The sequence below is a fragment of the Brachyhypopomus gauderio genome, chromosome 7 (genome assembly GCF_052324685.1).
Source record: "Brachyhypopomus gauderio isolate BG-103 chromosome 7, BGAUD_0.2, whole genome shotgun sequence".
Classification (NCBI taxonomy): domain Eukaryota; kingdom Metazoa; phylum Chordata; class Actinopteri; order Gymnotiformes; family Hypopomidae; genus Brachyhypopomus; species Brachyhypopomus gauderio.
This window is the reverse complement of record NC_135217.1, coordinates 31,905,177-31,925,876: the sequence shown is the minus strand read 5'-3', so window position 1 is coordinate 31,925,876 and position 20,700 is coordinate 31,905,177. Positions and strand designations below refer to the sequence as shown.

Below are 20,700 nucleotides of genomic sequence, written 5' to 3'. Positions count from 1 at the left end.
AAACACTATGTTCCCCAAGGGAATGTCAAAGGTAAGGTGCCACTCCTGACCCCGCCCCCTGCTGTCACTCCTGAGCCCGCCCCCTCCTGTCACGCCTGATGTCCCTTTTAAAGCCGTTTTGGTTTCTGTGACCAGTGTTGGTCAGTATTGGTATGTCGGTCAGTGTTGGTATGTTGGTCAGTATTGGTATGTCGGTCAGTGTTGGTATGTTGATTATTATTGGTATGTTGGTCAGTGTTGGTATGTCGGTCAGTGTTGGTATGTTGGTCAGTGTTGGTACGTTGGTCAGTGTTGGTATGTCGGTCAGTGTTGGTACGTTGGTCAGTGTTGGTATGTTGGTCAGTGTTGGTACGTTGGTCAGTGTTGGTATGTTGGTCAGTATTGGTATGTTGGTCAGTGTTGGTACGTTGGTCAGTGTTGGTATGTTGGTCAGTGTTGGTACGTTGGTCAGTGTTGGTATGTTGGTCAGTGTTGGTACGTTGGTCAGTGTTGGTATGTTGGTCAGTATTGGTATGTTGGTCAGTGTTGGTACGTTGGTCAGTGTTGGTATGTTGGCTTTCTTCCTGTTGGCACTTTCATGTTGTTTCATTCTCATTCTTCATTCTTGGAGTCTTACATTTTCTTCCCTTCGTTTCCTGCACGTCCTACACCCATGACAGACAAGATGTCATTATATGAGTAATATGACAATAAAAGTCTTTATCTTATCTCCTTTTTGTTTTCTTTTCACCCTTTTCATCTCCCTGGTCTGCATGGTTTGTCAGCTTTTCTCCTCTACAGCGGCATTGTAGACGTCAGGGCGGTGCTACCTGCATCTTGTTGGGGACTCGTTTTGCCATGGAGCTCTCCACAAGGGGAAGCTCCCAGGTCTCGGCCAGGAGGGGTGGCTAGTCCCGTAGAGCTCGCCAGGGATGTCAGTGCTCTTATAACCAGTGCTTAATTTGTAAATCAAACGATGCCGGATTGCAAACAGCGGCATGAGACGAGGGCTCACTGAGGCCAATGTCACCGGATCGCACACAAAACGCAATGCTTAAGCGCACAAATGTCAACATAACAAGCCAATTCGTTTATATAAATTACTTTATTTACATGATTTACGTGTGTTTTATAAGTGTTTTAAGTGCAGAATCATTCCTTACCTTATTAGTTGTTTAGTATATAGCTTGGGACTCCAGAACACTCGCACCTGCCCCAGTAACATCTCCACTGACGCTGCCTTCATTTGCTTCAAGTCTCGGTTGTTTAGTAGTACAATCAGATGCTTTTTTTTGTGAAAAAGGAAAGCAAGTTTGACTGTCTTTTCGACATATTGATTGCTGTTATTTTGACAAATTGGCGCCTTTGTCTGATATCTGTGTAACACAAAATATTTCCCATCAACCATTTCTATTTTATATTGTAAAATGTAATAGCCTAAATAATTTTTTTTTTTTTATTAATGACCCACATAAACCGTAAAACTGATTTGCAATTTATTTGTGTTGTTTTATTATATTTTTGTGTATAATAATAAAAATGCCAATGGCATTTAATAAAAATGCCCATGACTTTGGACTAGGGCCGTGTGAGGGGTGGGCGGATGCTTTATGGGGAGACGCGGAAAGTCATCGCTAAAAGGGAGAGCTCTTATGCGATGTAGGAAGCCTGAATGTGGATCTTGTGTTTAAAAATGTATTTTATAGAATTATTTGTTCAATTAATTGGTTCAATGCTTCTTCATAACTTGAAATTAGTAGGCTTGAAAGTTACCGGATCGCATTCTTAAAAATGAAAGTGTTCCCGGATCCTGTTCTGGCAGGATCTGGCTCAAATTAAGTCCTGTTTATAACTCACACCAGGAGTCTTGGTCCAGCTGTTTTGTGAGGTAGAGCTGGTGCTGTGTGCTGCTCAGAGGGGGAGAGGCCTCGGACTAAGCCTCCCATCCCGGAGGTCCTAGAACATGGTATCCCACACACTTTCAGATTCGAGAAGAAGGCCCCCCCCCCCAAGAATTTTTCAGGGGGGCTAGTGGTCTCCTGGGACCTGCTCTCCAGGGGACAACCAGTCCATACCTGACCGCTACCTGGGCAAGCCTGCAGGGCCACCCAGGAATGGAGGCACCAGATGTGTTTCAGGCTGCAGGTGGGAGCAGGTTGGTGAGCACCTCGTCTACACAGGAGGCACCTGATGTCTGGATTCGCTTTAGTTCCTTTAACTCGTATAAACTCCTCTGTTGGAAATTCGCTTTTGTTTCATCATTTTTTCCCAACACATTCTTCATCTATGATAGATATACGGCACGGACTTATTGTTCAAAACTACTACATAAAGAGAGCAAGTGTATATGTCTGTTGTACAAATGTGCACTGATTTGTGTATTTTATATTTTATAGATGTTTTTGATGCTATAAAACGTCTGATGCTGTGTCTCAGTACTCTAGCAGACATTAAATAATGACCACTAAGCTATAACTATTACATAGCAATAATAATAATAATAATAATAATAATAATAATAATAATAATAATAAAACTTCTTGTAGCACTTTTTAAGCAATGGTTACAACATTCTTTACATAAACATAAAGTAGACTAGTAGATACTGTGTAAGGTTTACATTAATAAATAAGTGGCACCATTGGATGGGAGGACTGGATAGTGACTTAATTTACACCTACAACAAAGAAACTGAATATACTACAGCAGATTACATAACGTTTCATCATCCCTACACCTGCCTGTGTGCCTTTGATTTTATTTTTACCCAGTTCTCTTTCCCTGTTTGTGTGTGTGTGTGTGTGTGTGTGTGTGTGTGTGTGTGTGTGTGTGTGTGTGTGTGTGTGTGTGTGTGTGTGTGTGTGTGTGTGTGTACCTGAACCCATTCATATACAACAGCCCCCATTCAGATACAATTACTCCTGGACGCGTCTGTGGTCTTATTCCTAACCACAGGATGGCTGGGTAGAAGAAGCAGGAATCCAGGAGGCCAATGGGCAGAACTGTAAGGGTGGCAATGGTATCATAATCACTGCATTACCACTGTGTTCATTACCACTGCATACATAACCAGTGTGTTCATTACCAGTACATTCATAACCAGTGTGTTCATTATCATCCCAGCCAAATTGCCTCATGAAGAGAAGCATATTTTGAACAGCTGTATACAGTTTCATGACATTTAGTTTAAGTGCCTATTGTATTACATACTGGCTTTATATAGAATTAAGGCTAAAACATACTTGCTGTTAACTACACGTACGCGTACGCATCATGGCTGCTTCGCGTATCCTGCGTCGGTTTGGCGCGTAGGTCTTGCACGTCCTCCAAAAGTTAACGCGACGCGTACGCGAGGTGCAATACACACAAAACCGCTAGGGGCAGTGTAGCCGCTAACCAGCATCAAAATGGACACAACGATATTCAACGACACAAATTCGCCACTCACCACGTCTTTGATTTAACGGCCTTACATACCACCTACGAAGGGATCGCTGTCGTCGTTTTTTCTGCCGTGACCGTAAAATTACCCAAAGGCTAATCTCCTCGAGTGTTGCCATGTTTGCATCGTTAAAATACCGAAGCCCTTTCTACGTTCTGCCCTCTAGTGGATGCCTCCAGTTTCACGCGTTGCACATAGGCTAGTATGTTCTCAGTAACGTTCACAACGCAGCCGGTTGTGTACGCGAACGCATGGGCAAACAGCAAGTATGTTCCAGCCTTTACACATACATTCTATATAGTTTAACATACAATCATTATATTGTATTACATACAGGACTTTACATTATTGTGTTTACGTATTTTGGTTACTGTTTATTGTTTTGGTGTATACTCATAACTGAAGCTTCTTTCATCCATAAAAAAAACATTTCTTGGTCCTAAATGTGAGCTTTGGATGAAAGTCTGTTTTCACTTTAAATGTAGGGCTTTACAATCTTTATCAGCACTGGGAGCACAAGACATTATAACGTACAAAATACTCGAATATGAGAGACATGATCAAGCTGAACCTTTTAGATTTTGGATATCTTTTTTGGGTGAGGGGGGGTGGGGTGTAGACTACATTGGATTAGGACCATACAGATCACTAGTAGAAATCCAGATGCCCACAGTTTGGCTGAATCAAATGCATCTTTGCGGAAGTGTTATTTAACAAGTCTGTGCTACTACTGATGAGGAACTTGGACTCACAAAAGCAAAAGCTCTCTTCATCCTTTGAGACCATAAGGCCTTAAGGTGAGTGGAGGCATTTTTAGCTGCCCATTTCAACCAAGGTGAAGATGAAAGAGTCTGGCTAGGAGGGACATGCGCTTTCACACAGCAATAAAATGACGATTTCTTTTGATACTTTTTTTACTAGAATTTTGCACAGAATGATTTTTGGGTGAGTTTTACTAATTTCATGTGAGGTAATCTTACCCAGAGAGTTTCTTTCCTTCAAAAACTAAATCTCACTTTAGTCTTTTTTTTCTAGTTTTGAGAGGGTCTTTTCTTTGGAGTGCCACTTTCTTTGCCTGACTCTAAAGCAGAAGAAAAAAAACAGCCACTGGGCACAAAGAAGCCGCAGTCTTTCTGAGCAGAGAATGAAATGATGGATAAAAAAAGAAAACGTTTCATCATCCGTCTAGTTCTCTGACTACAGACAGTCCGTCAGGCACCAGAGCAGACAAAGAGGTCAGGAGGGGAGAGGTCGGCTGTTGCACAAAAATCCTTATGTTTCGAAACGTTAGAAGCCGGGTCTCTAATGAGCACATCCTTTACTGAAGTAGCATTTTTAAATTATTATTCTGCACTTTTATTACATTTCCTGTTTCCTGGCACCGAGACATTAGCAGCGGGCTCATCTAAGCGCTTGTGAAGTGGGCCGCACCTGGATGGCCACCACAGGTGCTCAACCTGACTTGCCATCCTCAGGTCACCTCTTGCTTCCTCAAATCTTCCTCAGTTTTGCAGTGTGTCATGATGCAGTAACGGCCACTGCCAGTAGACCACGTTACCCAGATCACAGCCTCTGCTGGGCTGCTCATGTCTTCCCCAGGTAAGAGATTCACGTGCGCCTGATCCACGTGATGTAAAAGAACACGTGGGCTGATAGGCTGGGCTGCACTCCCTACATACATCAGTGAACTTTGGACACCCTGATACTGAGGTCTGAACACGAGATATCTTTCTTGCACCACTTTTGTTTGGTACTAACCACTATACATGTATATACACACACACACGTGTGTATGTGTGTGTGTGTGTGTGTGTGTGTGTGTGTGTGTGTGTGTGTGTGTGTGTGTGTGTGTGTGTGAAGAGGAGAGAGAAGGATCATCTATAAGACACTATAAGAATGGCTTTTGCCCTAACAAGGTAAAACACAATTCTGTGCAGAAATCTAGCTGACATGCTAAGGCACTCAACAGCATTCCTAAAATACATACAGTACCATAGGACACAAGTTTTTATTCAAACAGTCCAAACCTTTGAACTGACTAGAATGTTCTATAAAAAGGTTTGACTCCACATGTATAAAACTGGTCACCTGCTGAAAACATCTCTTTGCAACAGGCACATTCTCCATTGACCCAAACATGTTTACTCACTCTGTTCATGAATTTATTGACAGGATTTGGAAAAGTTCAGTGTGGAAGAGGGTTTGAATGAGAAGACCTTTGCATGGCAGGGAAAAAGATGGGCTTGCGCGAGCTCCATGTAAATGCATGTAGTACTGGAGGAGAGAAGATGAGAGAAAACACTGCCGGTTACCACACTGCGGATAAAACATTAATCACACCTCACTTACAGGAAAACTATTTTTGCACAGGCATTCATATATGAAATAGCCTTGTTTCCTTATTCCAACGACGTCAAACTGTAGGTGTGTGTTTCATTTTTACCGATTTATATTAGTCCTATGGAGGCGGGTACCACATAGGCCTACTGCTAAAAAATCCAAGTCCATTCATTAAAGAATATGATTACAATGTAGATGTGCCTCGCTTTAAATTTCTCCTACCCGTATAAATGTCCTTTAACAAACCGTGATATAAACGAATGCCAATGACACCTGAAGCTTTACAAACTAACACAACGGTGCCACAGGGTGTCCCGTCGTCGTTCAGCAGCGACAGGTCTGTAGAGACGCAGACGAGCCGGATCGGTTCTGCCGGTTCTGCGTCTCCGAGGCGCGGAGATGAAACGCGGCCGGTACTGCGTTAGATGTCTGAAGTGGCGCTCTGGACGCTTTCAGCTGCTTTTCATTCATCTTTATTTTCATCTTTCATTATTTCTGTTCATTTTCACAGCCGCGTGATGCATTTTACAAAGTGGTTTCAGATATTAATCCAGATTAATTCTTCACACCACAGCGCGTATTTCAAAGACCAGGCGACAGTTCTTAGTTCATCACATCACCTGCAGAATCTGAGTAGACATAAAAGCACATTTCAGAAGTCTTCCAAACGTAGAGGACTCAATTGTTTTAACATTGTTCTTACTGCATATCCCAACATTACAGCTCCCGTAAATGAAAGACCTTGCATGAATAGGCTATGCCATGAACTGAGATCTACACTTACCAGCCATTTTATTATGCACTACCGGGTTGGACCCCATTTTGCCTTCAGAACTGCCTTAATCTTTTGTGGCATAGATTCACAAGGTACTGGAAACATTCCTCAGAGAGTCTGATCCATTTGGACATGATAGCATCACACAGTTGCTGCAGATTTGTCAGCTGCACATCCATGATGTGAATCTCCCGTTCCACCACATCCCAAAGGTGCCCTATTGGATTGAGATCTGGTGACTGTGGAGGCCATTCGAGTACAGTGAACTCATTGTCGTGTTCAAGAAACCAGTCTGAGATGATTCACACTTTATGACATGGCACGTTATCCCGGTGGAAGTAGCCATCAGAAGATGGGTACAGTGTGGTCATAAAGGGATGGACATGGTCAGCAACAATACTCAGGTAGGCTGTGGTGTTGGAACGATGCTCAATTGGTACTCATGGGCCAGAAGTGTGCCAGGAAAATATACCCCACACCATTACACCACCACTACCAGCCTGAACTGTTGATACAAGGCAGGATGGATCCATGCTTTCCTGCTGTTTTCCTGCTCTTGAAATTCTCACCCTATCATGCGAATGTCGCAGCAGAAATTGAGACTCATCAGATCAGGCAATGTTTTTCCAATGTTCTATTGTCTAATTTTAGTCAATTTTGTTCAAATTGTAGCCTCAGTTTGCTGTTCTTAGCTGACAGGAATGGCACCAGTGGTGGACGAAGTACACCAATTATGTACTTGAGTAAAAGTACAGTTACCTTGCATTGAATATTACTCAAGTAAAAGTAAAAGTATTCACCTCAATTTTTTACTTGAGTAGAAGTACAAAAGTATCTGCCTTCAAAAATACTTAAGTATTAAAAGTAAAAACCTTTTTTTTCTTAGCGTCACATCAAAACCCCTAGGCCTACTCGATCAACAGGTGAACAGGAAACAGTGCCTTACATTTGCCTAGCAAACACAAAATACACAAAACTAGCCTATATTATCCTCACGACATTCATTTCTAAACTTTATCCATTTAATAATTCACACTAGAAAGGTAGACAAGTAGACAAACCGTTTAATATGAAAACATAATTCACCACCAAACAGAACAATAATTTTGAACTGGCCACTTCAGTCCTAGCTTGGAGGACTTTTTCTGAGATTATACATTGTCCACCACATGGCGGGACAGGGAAGCTAGAAGCTCTAGCACCTAGAACTAGAACTGTGTGCAGCCCAACCAACTGAACTCATAATATTAAACTTGGCCGAATAATTAATAATAATTAATATAATAATAATCAGGGTTGCCAACTCTCACGCTCCACACGCATTGACTGTCTTTACCAGAGACCGTCTTCACACGCTCACATGACAGACATCCGATTTCTCACAATGAAAAAAAAATCTAGTTTATTTACCTCCGATCTACATTTATGATTCAATGAGTTACTAGTTAGCTCTGGCGGCAAACACCGGCGATCGATCGATCGCGATATAACACTTAATTTGTGTCCAACAATTTACACTCGCCGCCACCCCCCACCCCCGCCAACATTTTACACACATGCCGCCGCCCCGCCCCCCCAACCTTGATAATAATAATTTTAATAATAATTTTAATAATAATTTTGCTTCACCTCGCTCATATTTGTTTGCCTTCGCCTCCCTCATAGGAATGAATTGCGAAGTTCGCTTCGCTTGGCCAAATTCGCGTGTATGTGTCCCCGGCTTTAACGTTTGATGTGGGAGTCTCCTGTGTTAAACTGGCGCTTAGCATCTCCACAGATTGCAATTTGGGTACTAGCACACTGCTTTGGATAAAAGCATCTGTTAATGTAGTGTATTTCGATGTGATATAATTAACTGTTTTTTCAAGTTTGATGGCGAGTTCATAAATGATGACAGCGATGTGTTCTTCGGAATGCAGAGGAGGAATATGAATCATTTTTCTTTTCGAGGAATTCAAACAATTGGGCTAAATAAGGCCAGGGGTGTTGGGGGAAGCCATCTGTTGCAGCCATGTCAGATCCACAGCCATTTAGGGTACAAATCTTAATCTCTTACTGAGCGCTGATTGGTTATAGTCTGTGACACGGTACACTTTGACCTGTCGGTATTTTATTAAGCGTTGATTTAAAAATGCAAAAGGAACGAGATGTTTTTGTAAATGTAACGAAGTGAAAAGTAAAAAGTTTTGCTTTGAAATGTAGTGAAGTAAAAGTATAAAGTCTTACCAAATAAAAGTACTTGAGTAAAGTACAGATACATGGAAATGTTACTTAAGTACAGTAACGAATTACATTTACTTAGTTACTGTCCACCACTGAGTGGCACCCAGTGTGGTCTTCTGCTGCTGTAGCCCAGCCACCTCAAAGTTCCTCAAAGTGTTGTGTGTTCAGAGATGCTCTTCTGCATGCCTCGGTTGTAACAACTGGTTACTGTTGCCATTCTATCAGCTCGAACCAGTTTGGCCATTCTCCTCTGACCTCTGGCATCAACATGGCACTTCTCTGTAAACCCGAGAGGTGGTTGTGCGTGAAAATCCCAGTAAATCAGCAGTTTCTGAAATACTCACACCAGCCAGAGTATTGCCATGCCAAGTTACTTAAATCACCTTTCTTCCCCCATTCTGATGCTCAGTTTGAACTGCAGCAGAATGTCTTGGCCATGTCTACATGCCTAAATGCATTTAGTTGCTGCCATGTGATTGGCTGATTCGACATTTGCGTTAAGGAGCAGTTGGACAGGTGTACCTAATAATGTGGCCGGTGAGTAAATGTAAATTTATGTAAATGTAAATTTATTTATATAGCACTTTTTTGAGCCCTTGCTCCAAAGTACTTTACGACTCTAAAAATAAATGGAAAAAATTAAGAAGAAATAAAATATACAAGGTACATAAAATGCATAACAAATAAAAACATAAAAGAAATTAAATAAGTAAGTAACAAAATTAAGTAAAACTAAGCAAAAACCCCACACTCCAAAAGTTAATTGTGGACTGTTTCAAAGACCTGAGAATAAAAATGGGTTTTCAACAGTTTTTTAAAAGATGATATGGAATCTGCAAATCCGATGTTTACAGGAAGACTATTCCAGAGTTTAGGTGCATACACGGCAGATGCACGGTCACCCTTTTGCTTGAGTTTTGTTCTCGGCACCATCAGAAGCCCTTTGCCCATAGATCTCAGTGACCTTAAAGTGGAATGGGGAACTAATAACTCACAAATATACTCTGGCATCTCACCATGTAAAGCCTTATAAGTTAAAACAAGCACCTTAAAATTCACTCTCCACTCCACTGGCAACCAGTGAAGGGAGGCCAACACTGGAGTGATGTGTTCCCTACATCTTGTTCTGGATGAAAGCCATGCAGCTGCATTCTACACCATCTGAAGCTTTGCCAAAGATCATTGGCTAAGGCAGGTGTACAGGGCATTACAATAGTCTATGCACGAAGACACAAAGGTATGTATGATTCTCTCTAAGTCCTGAAATGATAGAATATGTTTGATTTTTGCAATGTTCCTAAGCTGAATTAAACATGACTGAATAAACTTTTTTGATGTGTTCAGTGAGTAGCTGAGGGTCAAAGATAACTCTACCTCCCTAGGGATTTTATCAGAACCCACAACCAGGACCTCAGTTTTATCTTGGTTCAGCTTAAGAAAGTTGCAGTTCATCCAGATTTTCATAGCATCTAAGCACTCAGTTAAAATGGCTAATTTACTGAAATCATTTTTGCTAAAAGAGATATACAACTGTGTGTCATCCGCATAAAAATGAAAAGAAATATTGAAACACCTAATTAAAACTCCAAGGGGCAGCATGTACAAAGAAAATAAAATTGGCCAGAGAATGGAGCCCTGAGGTACTCCACAAGTGAGGTCAACCACTGAAGGTTCTGTGCTCCCTGTGGACACAGAAAATTTCCTGTTTAACAAGTAGGAGGATAACCAATCATGTGCAGAACCTGATATGCCAACCCATTCAGATAAGCAGCTTTTTAAAATACTGTGGTCTACTGTATCAAATGCAGCACTCATATCCAACAACACCAGAATAGACAACTTTCCAGCATCTGCATTCATCAGGCAGTCATTTACAATTCTCACGAGTGCTGTTTCAGTGCTATGCTTATTTCGAAAACCTGACTGGAACTTTTCTAAAATATTGTTCGTCTCCAATGCCTGGATGAGTTGCCCTGTGACCACCTTCTCCAAAACCTTAGCCATAAAGCAAAGTTTAGGGATGGGTCTGTAGCTAGAGCAAACATTGGGGTCAAGGCTCTGTTTTTTCAGAAGAGACTGTACACTTGCCACTTTAAAACAATCAGGAACACACCCAGAACTAAGAGATTAACCACATTCAGCAGATAAGGACCCACATATTCTAAAACATTTTTAAGAAATCTAGGAGGAAGAATATCAAGTGGGCTAGAGGATGGTCGCAAGTGCTGCACAGTCTCACCCAGAGTGGGTGTTAACTCACCCAGAGAAATTTGTGTAAACTGAGTTAAAATGTCCCTGTTACAGCAGACAGGAGCAACATCCATGCACCTGGATGACAGGGGAATATCAGCTCTGATATCAGTGATCTTATTTGTAAAGTATTTTAAAAACTGTTCACAGCTGATAGCAGAAAGCTGGATTGCCAAAGTTGCTCCGTTCAAAAGGGATTCACTTGTAGAAAATAAAAACCTTGGATTATGCTAAAGTGTTAAAATAAGCAGCTCTTGCATCTCTGACCAAATTGTTGTATTGCAACATCAAGTCCTTCATGTAGAGAAAATTAACCTGAAGTTGAGACTGCTTCCATTTACACTCTGCTTGTCTATAATTTCTTTTGAGATCTATAACATCACCATTTAGCCACGGAGTGATATTGGATAAGGGTTTTGATCTGGTCTTATATGGAGCGACTTCATCTAAAATATCTACACATAACATATTAAAATTATTTACTAAATCATTTAACTCCGTATACTGATGTAGTTGAGTAGATAGACTATTAAAATAAGTTGTGAATCTAGCAGCTGACTTCTCATTTAAAACCAGAGAGCTTATAATATGTTTAGAACACTCAGCTTTAGATAGAAAAACAGACTTGAACATAATGGCTTTGTGGTCAGAAACACATAAGTCTTCCAGCCTGAGAGCATCCAGGCTAAGCCCAAGAGTAAAAACTAAATCCAACGTATGACCATGAATATGAGTGGGTCCAGAAATATGTTGCACAAAATTAAGAGATTCAACCATATTTAAAAAATCTGTTGCAAACCCAGTGTATATCCAAAATGACGACAGTTTGTGTAACCTGGATAACAGTCATGTTACATTAACTACAGTGTAGCCCACAGGGACATGTAGCTATAAGACCAGGTTCCACTGCCTGAGTGCAGGATACGTCATTGTGGAATTTTTGATAAAATTAATATGCAACCATACATTCAGTAAATCAGACAAAGATCTTCTCATCCTGCTAACAAGATGGATGGTAAAGACCCCAATCTACAATAATCAATCTATAATAATCAATCTACAATAATCAATCTACAATTATTATTTATCCACTGTGTGCCCTCTCACTGTGAGAGTGACCTGGACTGTTGCAAACACGTAAGGCCAAACTCATAATCTAATAATCTCATAATCTAATGTTTGTTTTACATAATCTAATGTTTGTTGCCATCCCTGCTCATATTGTTATTTTTTATGTGTAGGCTGCAGAGGTCGACTGGTCGACTAGTTCTGCGGAATTGAAGTAATAAGTTATAGTGGTTTTGTTGTTGTTTATGTTGGGTGCTATTATTAGTGCTCAGTTGAAAATGGCTTTTAAAGTTAACTGTGATCACACTTCAGTTAAGAACAGCCAGTGCTCAAAGTAGACAAACCTCAATCACATAAAGTCTTAACGGGTATTTTGGAACTGATAAATCTGCATATGCTTCACCAACTGATAGATGAATAAACTTGTATTATTGAATACACATCCGTCCCCTTTAAATGTCCTTTTTCAAAATTTAGTTTGTTAGCTGTTGTGTCCCACGCCAGCTGGTACAGAGAAACCTGTGTAACACCTAAAGCTATGCACAGTGGTTTGTAATAGTAACCCTGTGTGTGTGTGTGTGTGTGTGTGTGTGTGTGTGTGTGTGTGTGTGTGTGTGTGTGTGTGTGTGTGTGTGTGTGTGTTTAATGAAATTCTGGGTTGCATTGCCTGGAGGTGCCAGATGCATGTGCTTATTTCATCCCACTGATTGACAGCTAATCTAACTAGTCTGGGAAATTCATCTCTTCTCAAGTAGAGGCAGAGTCTGGGATTAAAGAAGACACCTCCCATGAAACCAGCCTGGATGAAACATATGGCAAACAAGGCATCTGACACACAGCAAAAATAAAGAAAAATGTGTTGACTATTTGGTTTTATTCACATCACAGTACTGCACTGTACAGTATGTGTACTGAATAATCAATCACTCTACAGTATGAGTACTGAATAATTATGATCACACTGTACAGTTTGAGTACTGAATAATCACGATCATGCTGTACAGTACGAGTACTGAATAATCACAATCACGCTGTACAGTGTGAGTACTGAATAATCACAATCATGCTGTACAGTATGAGTACTGAATAATCACAATCATGCTGTACAGTACGAGTACTGAATAATCACGATCATACTGTACACTCACACTTTGTTTATTTGCTGCTGGTCATGTTCAGATTTTCCTGGTTGACCACTTTAAAGAGGACGAGGATGAAAGCTGATGATGCAGACAGCAAACATTCACACATACACATTTACATGTATGCCTCCATCCATACATGTGTGCGTGCAGAGGTGTGGGGTGATGTGAATTAGAGCTCCGGGGTGCCTGGGGCTGAGAGGGGCATGTGCACCACACTCACTGTGCTGGAGCACGAGGCAACAAACCAATAAAACCAACAAAATGACCCCCTCACAGGATGCCACATAAACCAGCTAAACGATCCCCTCACAGGACTCCTCGTAAACCAACAAACCTTCTATATCATTTAGTCTCAGAGCTCAAATAACTGAGACAGACTAAAAAAGTACAGTCACAGTACATGTACAGTCATGTATAACTATCATTTTTACAGTGAAAAATAATACTTTTGCATGCACATTGTAGTTTGTGAATTTGTAAAATTAATAATGCAATGATTCAATAATTTAATTGAATGAAAATGATCTTTAAAGGAAAGCCAGTGTGAGCACTCGTGTGTAAGCAGGTGTTCCTGGCTAGCAGAAGCACGCTGTTTCCCTAGGGAAGGAATCAGAAGGCTCAGGCTGCTAGATGTTTTATCATTACAAGCCTCGAGCAAGCTAGCCAGGAACAACCAGATATGAAATATTGATTAGAAGGTGTATTTGTATGATGTGACTCAATTATGAATTACATTAAGGAGCAGGTGTGCCTGAGGATGACGATGTCTCCACTGAAGTTCCAGATACTTTCTTTACATATAGTATATAGTATGCATGACTATGGTGCATGATGACTAGTATGTAGTATGCCTGACTATGGCGGTTTTACATAGACGGAAGCTGACTTTGTTAACTACAGGTGTGGTTTGGGTTGCAGATAGCAAGCACATGGTGGTCACCGCTTTCTTCTGCTACTGCCACATTCTCTTCCTTTTCCGAGCCATTTGATGATGTTTTTTTCCCCTCACGTGCCTTGTTTTAAGAGCTGATCAGAAGAAGGCACAGCTGTGGACGCCTCTCTGTGCTGGAAGACTAAAGCCTGCACGAGTTCCATTATGTCACTCCTCTCAAACATCTCAAACGAAATGTACAGGGAGTAGCAGTCATGCATACTAGGAACAACCCATAGCCGAGAAGCCAGAAGGAGCTTATGGGCCGGGTTTGGACTGTTACCATCACTCATCTGTTTGAGAGAGGAACAAAGCATATCGCCCCCTGGTGGACTTTTCTGGAGCCATGATGACTTATGAGCAGATGTTAACTCAATGCAATTAGCATATTTTAACACCACACAGCTGTTTTGGAGCCCATTGTGACAGGGCGACAGCTGTAGCAGGCTGTATTTTTAGCTGTGTCTGTTGTTCAAACCTACTCCTCTGAGAGGTAAAGGGGGTGGTCTCCAGGGTTACAGTCACGTTGTTGCTCCACACTGGGCTAGATCACAGCAGCAAAGCACTGCGGCTGTAGTCAGCTTGCCAACGTTAGCAAGGCTAGCGACCAACAGTGTGTTAGCTTTCTGCCTGTATTCAGGGAATGGCAATGTGGCACTGGCCACAGATGATGCAATGACCCAGACACAGTTCTGCTGGAATGAGGTGAGTGGTGGGAGGATGTTGGGGCCCCAATAATCCCCCACCAACAAAGAGAACGTCCAGGCATCTCAGCACGTTCTCCTCCAGCAGAGACATCTCAGCACGTTCTCCTCCAGCAGAGACATCTCAACACGTTCTCCTCCAGCAGAGACGTCTCAGCACGTTCTCCTCCAGCAGAGACATCTCAGCACATTCTCCTCCAGCAGAGACATCTCAGCACGTTCTCCTCCAGCAGAGACATCTCAACATGTTCTCCTCCAGCAGAGACATCTCAGCAAGCAGGAACCGAGCCTTTCCATAAACAGTTAACGTTCGAGCAAACAGGAGCAGTGCTGAAGAGAGTGTGATGTTGATGGGCTGGCAGAAGACCCACAACCTGACAGCAAGGTCTCACCGAGAACATATGCAACGTACATTTACATTTATGGCATTTGGCAGACGCCCTTATCCAGAGCGACTTACATTTTTATCTCATTTTTATACAAGTGAGCAATTGAGGGTTAAGTGCCTTGCTCAGGGGCACCTCAGTCATAGCCTCAGGTCTGGGAATCGAACCCATGACCCTCCGGTCACAAGACCAGTTCCCTAACCACCAGGCCATGACTGCCCACAACGTACAAACACACACGCGACACACACACACACACACACACACACACACACACACACACACACACACACACACACACACACACACACACACACACACACACACACACACACACACACACACACACACACACACACACACACACAGATCCACCAGCATGTTCACAGGCACCTGCAACTTGCAAGCACCACATCTCCAGACAGACTCTAGTCACTGGACACACCAGACAGAGTGTCATCAGTACATACAGCACAGTGCTGCACAAGGCTGTTTGGTCCGGCACAGTGGGTAACACAAACTGAGATACACAGGCCTCTACAGATTAGTGTGTCCTGCTCCTGTCAGTGGGTTCATCCTGCTCCAACACACCCGTCTTAACTTCCTGAGGTGTGTTAATTATGTGAGACAGTGGTGAGATGAGAGGAGTGTTTTGTCGGAGTTTTGATGGCAGGAAACACAGACCTTCCTAATCCTGCACTGGGAAACGATGCTATATTAAAATCAACAAGTCCACACTCAGGCTGTGTATCTGCTCATGTGCAGGTCTTACTGAAATGATGCAAAAAGAATTAAGACTGGATTTCTGGGCATAGTCTTTCTCTTGAACATCCCCTCCAACTTAATGAGTAAACGAAACTGACCTCCAGCCACTGGCCGTGGGACTGCATCTTGAGGACCACACAGGGGTCGGGTTTGGAGAGGGCGTCACGGTCTGAGATGCCCCTGCAGGCCACACGCAGCTCCACCTTGGTGAGGCAGGGACTACTGAAGAGACCCAGCGAGGTGGCGGCCGACTCATAGATGTCATTCATGATTCTCTCACTGCTACTGAAAAAAACGCTGAAAGGCAGGACAGGAAAAAATTGGTTTTTAAAAGGACGAACACTGGTGAAAGATTATTTGTCACAATATTTCATCCAGAGTTACTGTTTATCTGGAAATCCTGCACAGTGAAATAGGTTTTAGACAAAACCCTTGATAAAACCTATAAGCAAGAAAACACAGGGATGATTCCAGTGTAATAAGCCGTATTTCAACTATGCAATGCTGAAGACACCAGGCAGAGTAATGTAGCGTCGCTCCATAATCTGTGGACAGAGACGCGTTTTGATTAAGGCCAAAGAAAGAAGACTCAGTGTGGCAGTGAGCACCTTCACCCTGGTGTCTCCATGACGCACACGGTCCTCCACAGAAGAGCAAACACCCCGTCTCTGAGATGAAATGAGGAAAAATGACAACAACCTGACTGAAATGAAACTATAAGCAATGAGAGAGAGAGAGAGAGAGAGAGAGAGAGGGATAGGGAGGGAGGAGGACTAGAGATGGGAAGACATCCAGAGAGGAAGAGAGAAAAAATGAGGGAGGAGAGAAAAAGAAAGTGAGACAGGAAGAGCATGAGAAAAAAAAGAGAACAACCCTAAAAAAATATTTGTTAAATCCAGTTCTAGACCATCCTGATGTCAGAAATGAGTAAACAATACCTGTGGAACTTGTTCAGATGAGAAATGAGTGCATCATGTGGCAGCTGGGATAGATTTGGAGGTGGGATTAACGCCAGCTCTATTGTGTGTGCTACCACAATTACTGCACAGCTCACGCCACGGTTGTTACAGCTCAATCAAAGTACAATTCCTGACCGAGCCATGACCATCTATCATTCCAGCAGCTGTATGCTGACCGATGACAGCCCCATACATTACACATCACGGCCAACAAGACAGGTGAGCATTTCCCCACGCTGTGTGTGTGTGTGTGTGTGTGTGTGTGTGTGTGTGTGTGTGTGTGTGTGTGTGTGTGTGTGTGTGTGTTTGTGTATGTGTGTGTGTGTGTGTGTGTGTGTGTGTGTGTGTGTGTGTGTGTGTGTGTGTGTGTGTGTGTGTGTGTGTAGCTGTCCTTTGCTAAATGCTGCAGGCAGGGTTTGTCTGTGTTGTTCAGCCCCTGTAGAAGATGCCCCAGTGGGACTCCGCTTGAAACAGAAATGGTGACATATTACAGCTGAGACCCCTCTAAAAATAAAACTGTGGCACAATGATATGATAAAGTATTCCTCAAGTTGAATTTGTAAACTGACATATAGTCAAGACGGAGTTACATATATTCAGAATATACTGAAGGATTTTCAGAACACAGTTCAGTCAGTGGGGATCTGTGTGTGCATTAGGACAACACTGAATTAATGCAGGTAGTTCCTTCAGTGTCTCTCCTGGTTGGACTATTCTCCTGTTGACCTTTCCTGTATATAGGACTGATTTATCATGTGGGCTTTGGATTTGTCCACGGTACAAGACTATGAACTATGTATGTCTAGTGTAGTGTGTTGTAATTCTAAATATAGTCACACTTTCATAAATGAATCAGAACACTTAAGTACTCTCAGCTCACTGAGGGAAGAATAAAGTAACTTTACCACTGGAAAAGCAAGAGTGAGATGTGCTGTTAGCTATGCTTTCGGCTTACTGTAGACTAACTATTTCTGGCCTGTATTACTCTTATTAAACATTATTTAACATAACATTATTAATAATTATTTACTGCCCATTGAAACCACTGCCAGCATTTTACTGTCAGCAAAATCATAAGTTATTGCTTATTCAGTCAATGTGTAAACCGAGAAAGATACTGAGAAAGTGGGCAGTTTCACAGCTGAAGCAGAAAGCTGAAAGTGTATCAGAGCGGAAAGAACACTGACCAACACAGTGTCATGAGTCTTGAGCACAGGAGCCATGAACTCAACCTCATCACCCCCCCCCCCCACCCCCACCCACCCAACCCCTTCACCATACGGTTCATGATGCCTATTCATCCCAAGGCTGGACTTTTTCATGGACTTCTTCGCATGAAGAAGCTTGCTGAATTAAACCGCTAACGAGAGCGAGAGGGCGGCCAGGGAGCTTGGGGCTGTGATGGAGGGGCGTCCCTCACAGGCAGAGTGCGGAGCCCAAGCTGAAGGGGACGTGTGCGGTTAGGTCTCGCCTCGTCTCATCTTGGTGGCGGCTCCCACTCCGTCCGCCTCCTCCGCCTGCGGTGGAGATGAGCAGTAACTCCAGCCTCCGGGGCCTCAGCGCAGCGGGGGCACACCTGGAGCAGTGCGGCGTGGTTCCCTCCTGCCGGGCCTTCGCTTCCCGCCGTAATTAGCTGTCAGTACGTAATCAGGAAACAAGACAACGAAAAACAGCTCCGTGTTTCAGACGGGGGAGCCATAGGAGAGGGATCACGACAGAGCCAGGGGTAACCAGGGGGGGGGAAGTATTCAGAGATAAGTAGCACACAGCTTCCTGGAGCGTTAAAATGAGCCGATCCCTCAATTTCCCATGGCGAAGCCTGCTTTGGCCAGCCTTTCCACTCTGCTGATCCCTCTAATCTGTGACCACAACAGCGAGCAGAAGACCGAGCGGAGAGAGAGAGAGAGAGAGAGAGAGAGAGAGAGTCTTCCCAACAATCCATCGTGCAGACACTCTAAAGGCAATTCCCTCATTTTCCCAGAGTGCACCTGCCAAATCCAGAGAATGAGCTGGCGTAATTGCGAGCTCCTCGGCCTCCTTTGCACCTCCACAGGCGCCTTGCAAGGAGCCGCAGGAGAACGGCGTCACCACCAACGCCCCTCCCGCGAAACTGTCAATTACGCCACACGAGTCAATAGTTGGGCTGCCCACGGGCCTGAGTAATTACAGCCTGTCCCGCTACCCAGGGCGAAGTGGCACAGATGTCAGTCACCTGGAGTGGTGGAGCGAGACGGCCCGGGGTGACGCAGCACGACCCTCAGCTCTGTCCAGAAACGCCCTGCAGCGCTCACCTGTAAACTCAGTGTCCCCTGGAGCAACCGAGACATTTCAGCCCAGCACGCCATGATCACATGTCCACAGACGCTTGTTTAGGACCAAATTAACATGCTTTTTTAAGACCAAGATGTTCCACACTGTCTTCCATCTGATTGAAGGCAATACCTGTTCGGTGTCAACCAAAAACTTCCATTTCACAGTTTTTTCTTTAAAACCTAAAATTAATTTAAAACCTCATAAATTTGACTGGACCAGAGTGACCTGAAGTCTAAATGAGTCAAAGGTCTGATAGTGTTACAAAAAATTACAAATCATGAAGTTGAAGAAACAAAGATATGACCTAAGATTTTAGTCAACCTGAAACAATCCTGCAAATAAATAATCGACATCACTGACTCAGTAGAACAGCAGAACCAAGCAGGGCCTCCTAATCACTGCTCATAAAGCCCTCCTACTTCCTGTGTGCTGTTTCCTGTGTTCCTACTTCCTGTGTGCTGCTTCCTGTGTTCCTACTTCCTGTGTGCTGTTTCCTGTGTCCCTACTTCCTGTGTGCTGTTCCCTGTGTTCCTACTTCCTGTGTGCTGTTTCCTGTGTTCCTACTTCCTGTGTGCTGTTCCCTGTGTTCCTACTTCCTGTGTGCTGTTTCCTGTGTTCCTATTTCCTGTGTGCTGCTTCCTGTGTTCCTATTTCCTGTGTGCTGCTTCCTGTGTTCCTACTTCCTGTGTGCTGTTTCCTGTGTCCCTACTTCCTGTGTGCTGTTCCCTGTGTTCCTACTTCCTGTGTGCTGTTCCCTGTGTTCCTACTTCCTGTGTGCTGTTTCCTGTGTTCCTACTTCCTGTGTGCTGTTTCCTGTGTTCCTATTTCCTGTGTGCTGCTTCCTGTGTTCCTACTTCCTGTGTGCTGTTTCCTGTGTCCCTACTTCCTGTGTGCTGTTCCCTGTGTTCCTACTTCCTGTGTGCTGTTTCCTGTGTTCCTACTTCCTGTGTGCTGTTCCCTGTGTTCCTACTTCCTGTGTGCTGCTTCCTGTGTTCCTACTTCCTGTGTGCTGTTCCCTGTGTTCCTATTTCCTGTGTGCTGCTTCCTGTGTTCCTACTTCCTGTGTGCTGTTCCCTGTGTTCCTACTTCCTGTGTGCTGTTCCCTGTGTTCCCACTTCCTGTGTGCTGTTTCCTGTGTTCCTACTTCATGTGTGCGGTTTCCTGTGTTCCTACTTTCTGTGTGCTGTTCCCTGTGTTCCAACTTCATGTGTGCTGTTCCCTGTGTTCCTACTTCCTGTGTGCTGTTTCCTGTGTTCCTACTTCATGTGTGCTGTTCCCTGTGTTCCTACTTCTTGTGTGCTGTTCCCTGTGTTCCTACTTCCTGTGTGCTGTTTCCTGTGTTCCTACTTCATGTGTGCTGTTTCCTGTGTTCCTATTTCCTGTGTTCCTACTTCCTGTGTTCTGTTCCCTGTGTTCCTAC

General features: G+C 43.3%; 1 protein-coding gene across 3 annotated transcripts in view; it reads right to left on the bottom strand.

Moving 5' to 3' along the window:
* cpne4a (copine IVa) overlaps positions 1-20,700 on the bottom strand; it is a 62,969-nt gene that overhangs the window by 37,784 nt on the left and 4,485 nt on the right. For all 3 annotated transcript variants that reach the window (XM_077013301.1, XM_077013303.1, XM_077013302.1), the window contains exon 2: positions 16,107-16,305. In XM_077013301.1, the coding sequence (XP_076869416.1) occupies positions 16,107-16,277 (171 nt within the window). In that variant the 5' untranslated portion in view covers positions 16,278-16,305. The remainder of the gene's footprint in view (positions 1-16,106; positions 16,306-20,700) is intronic.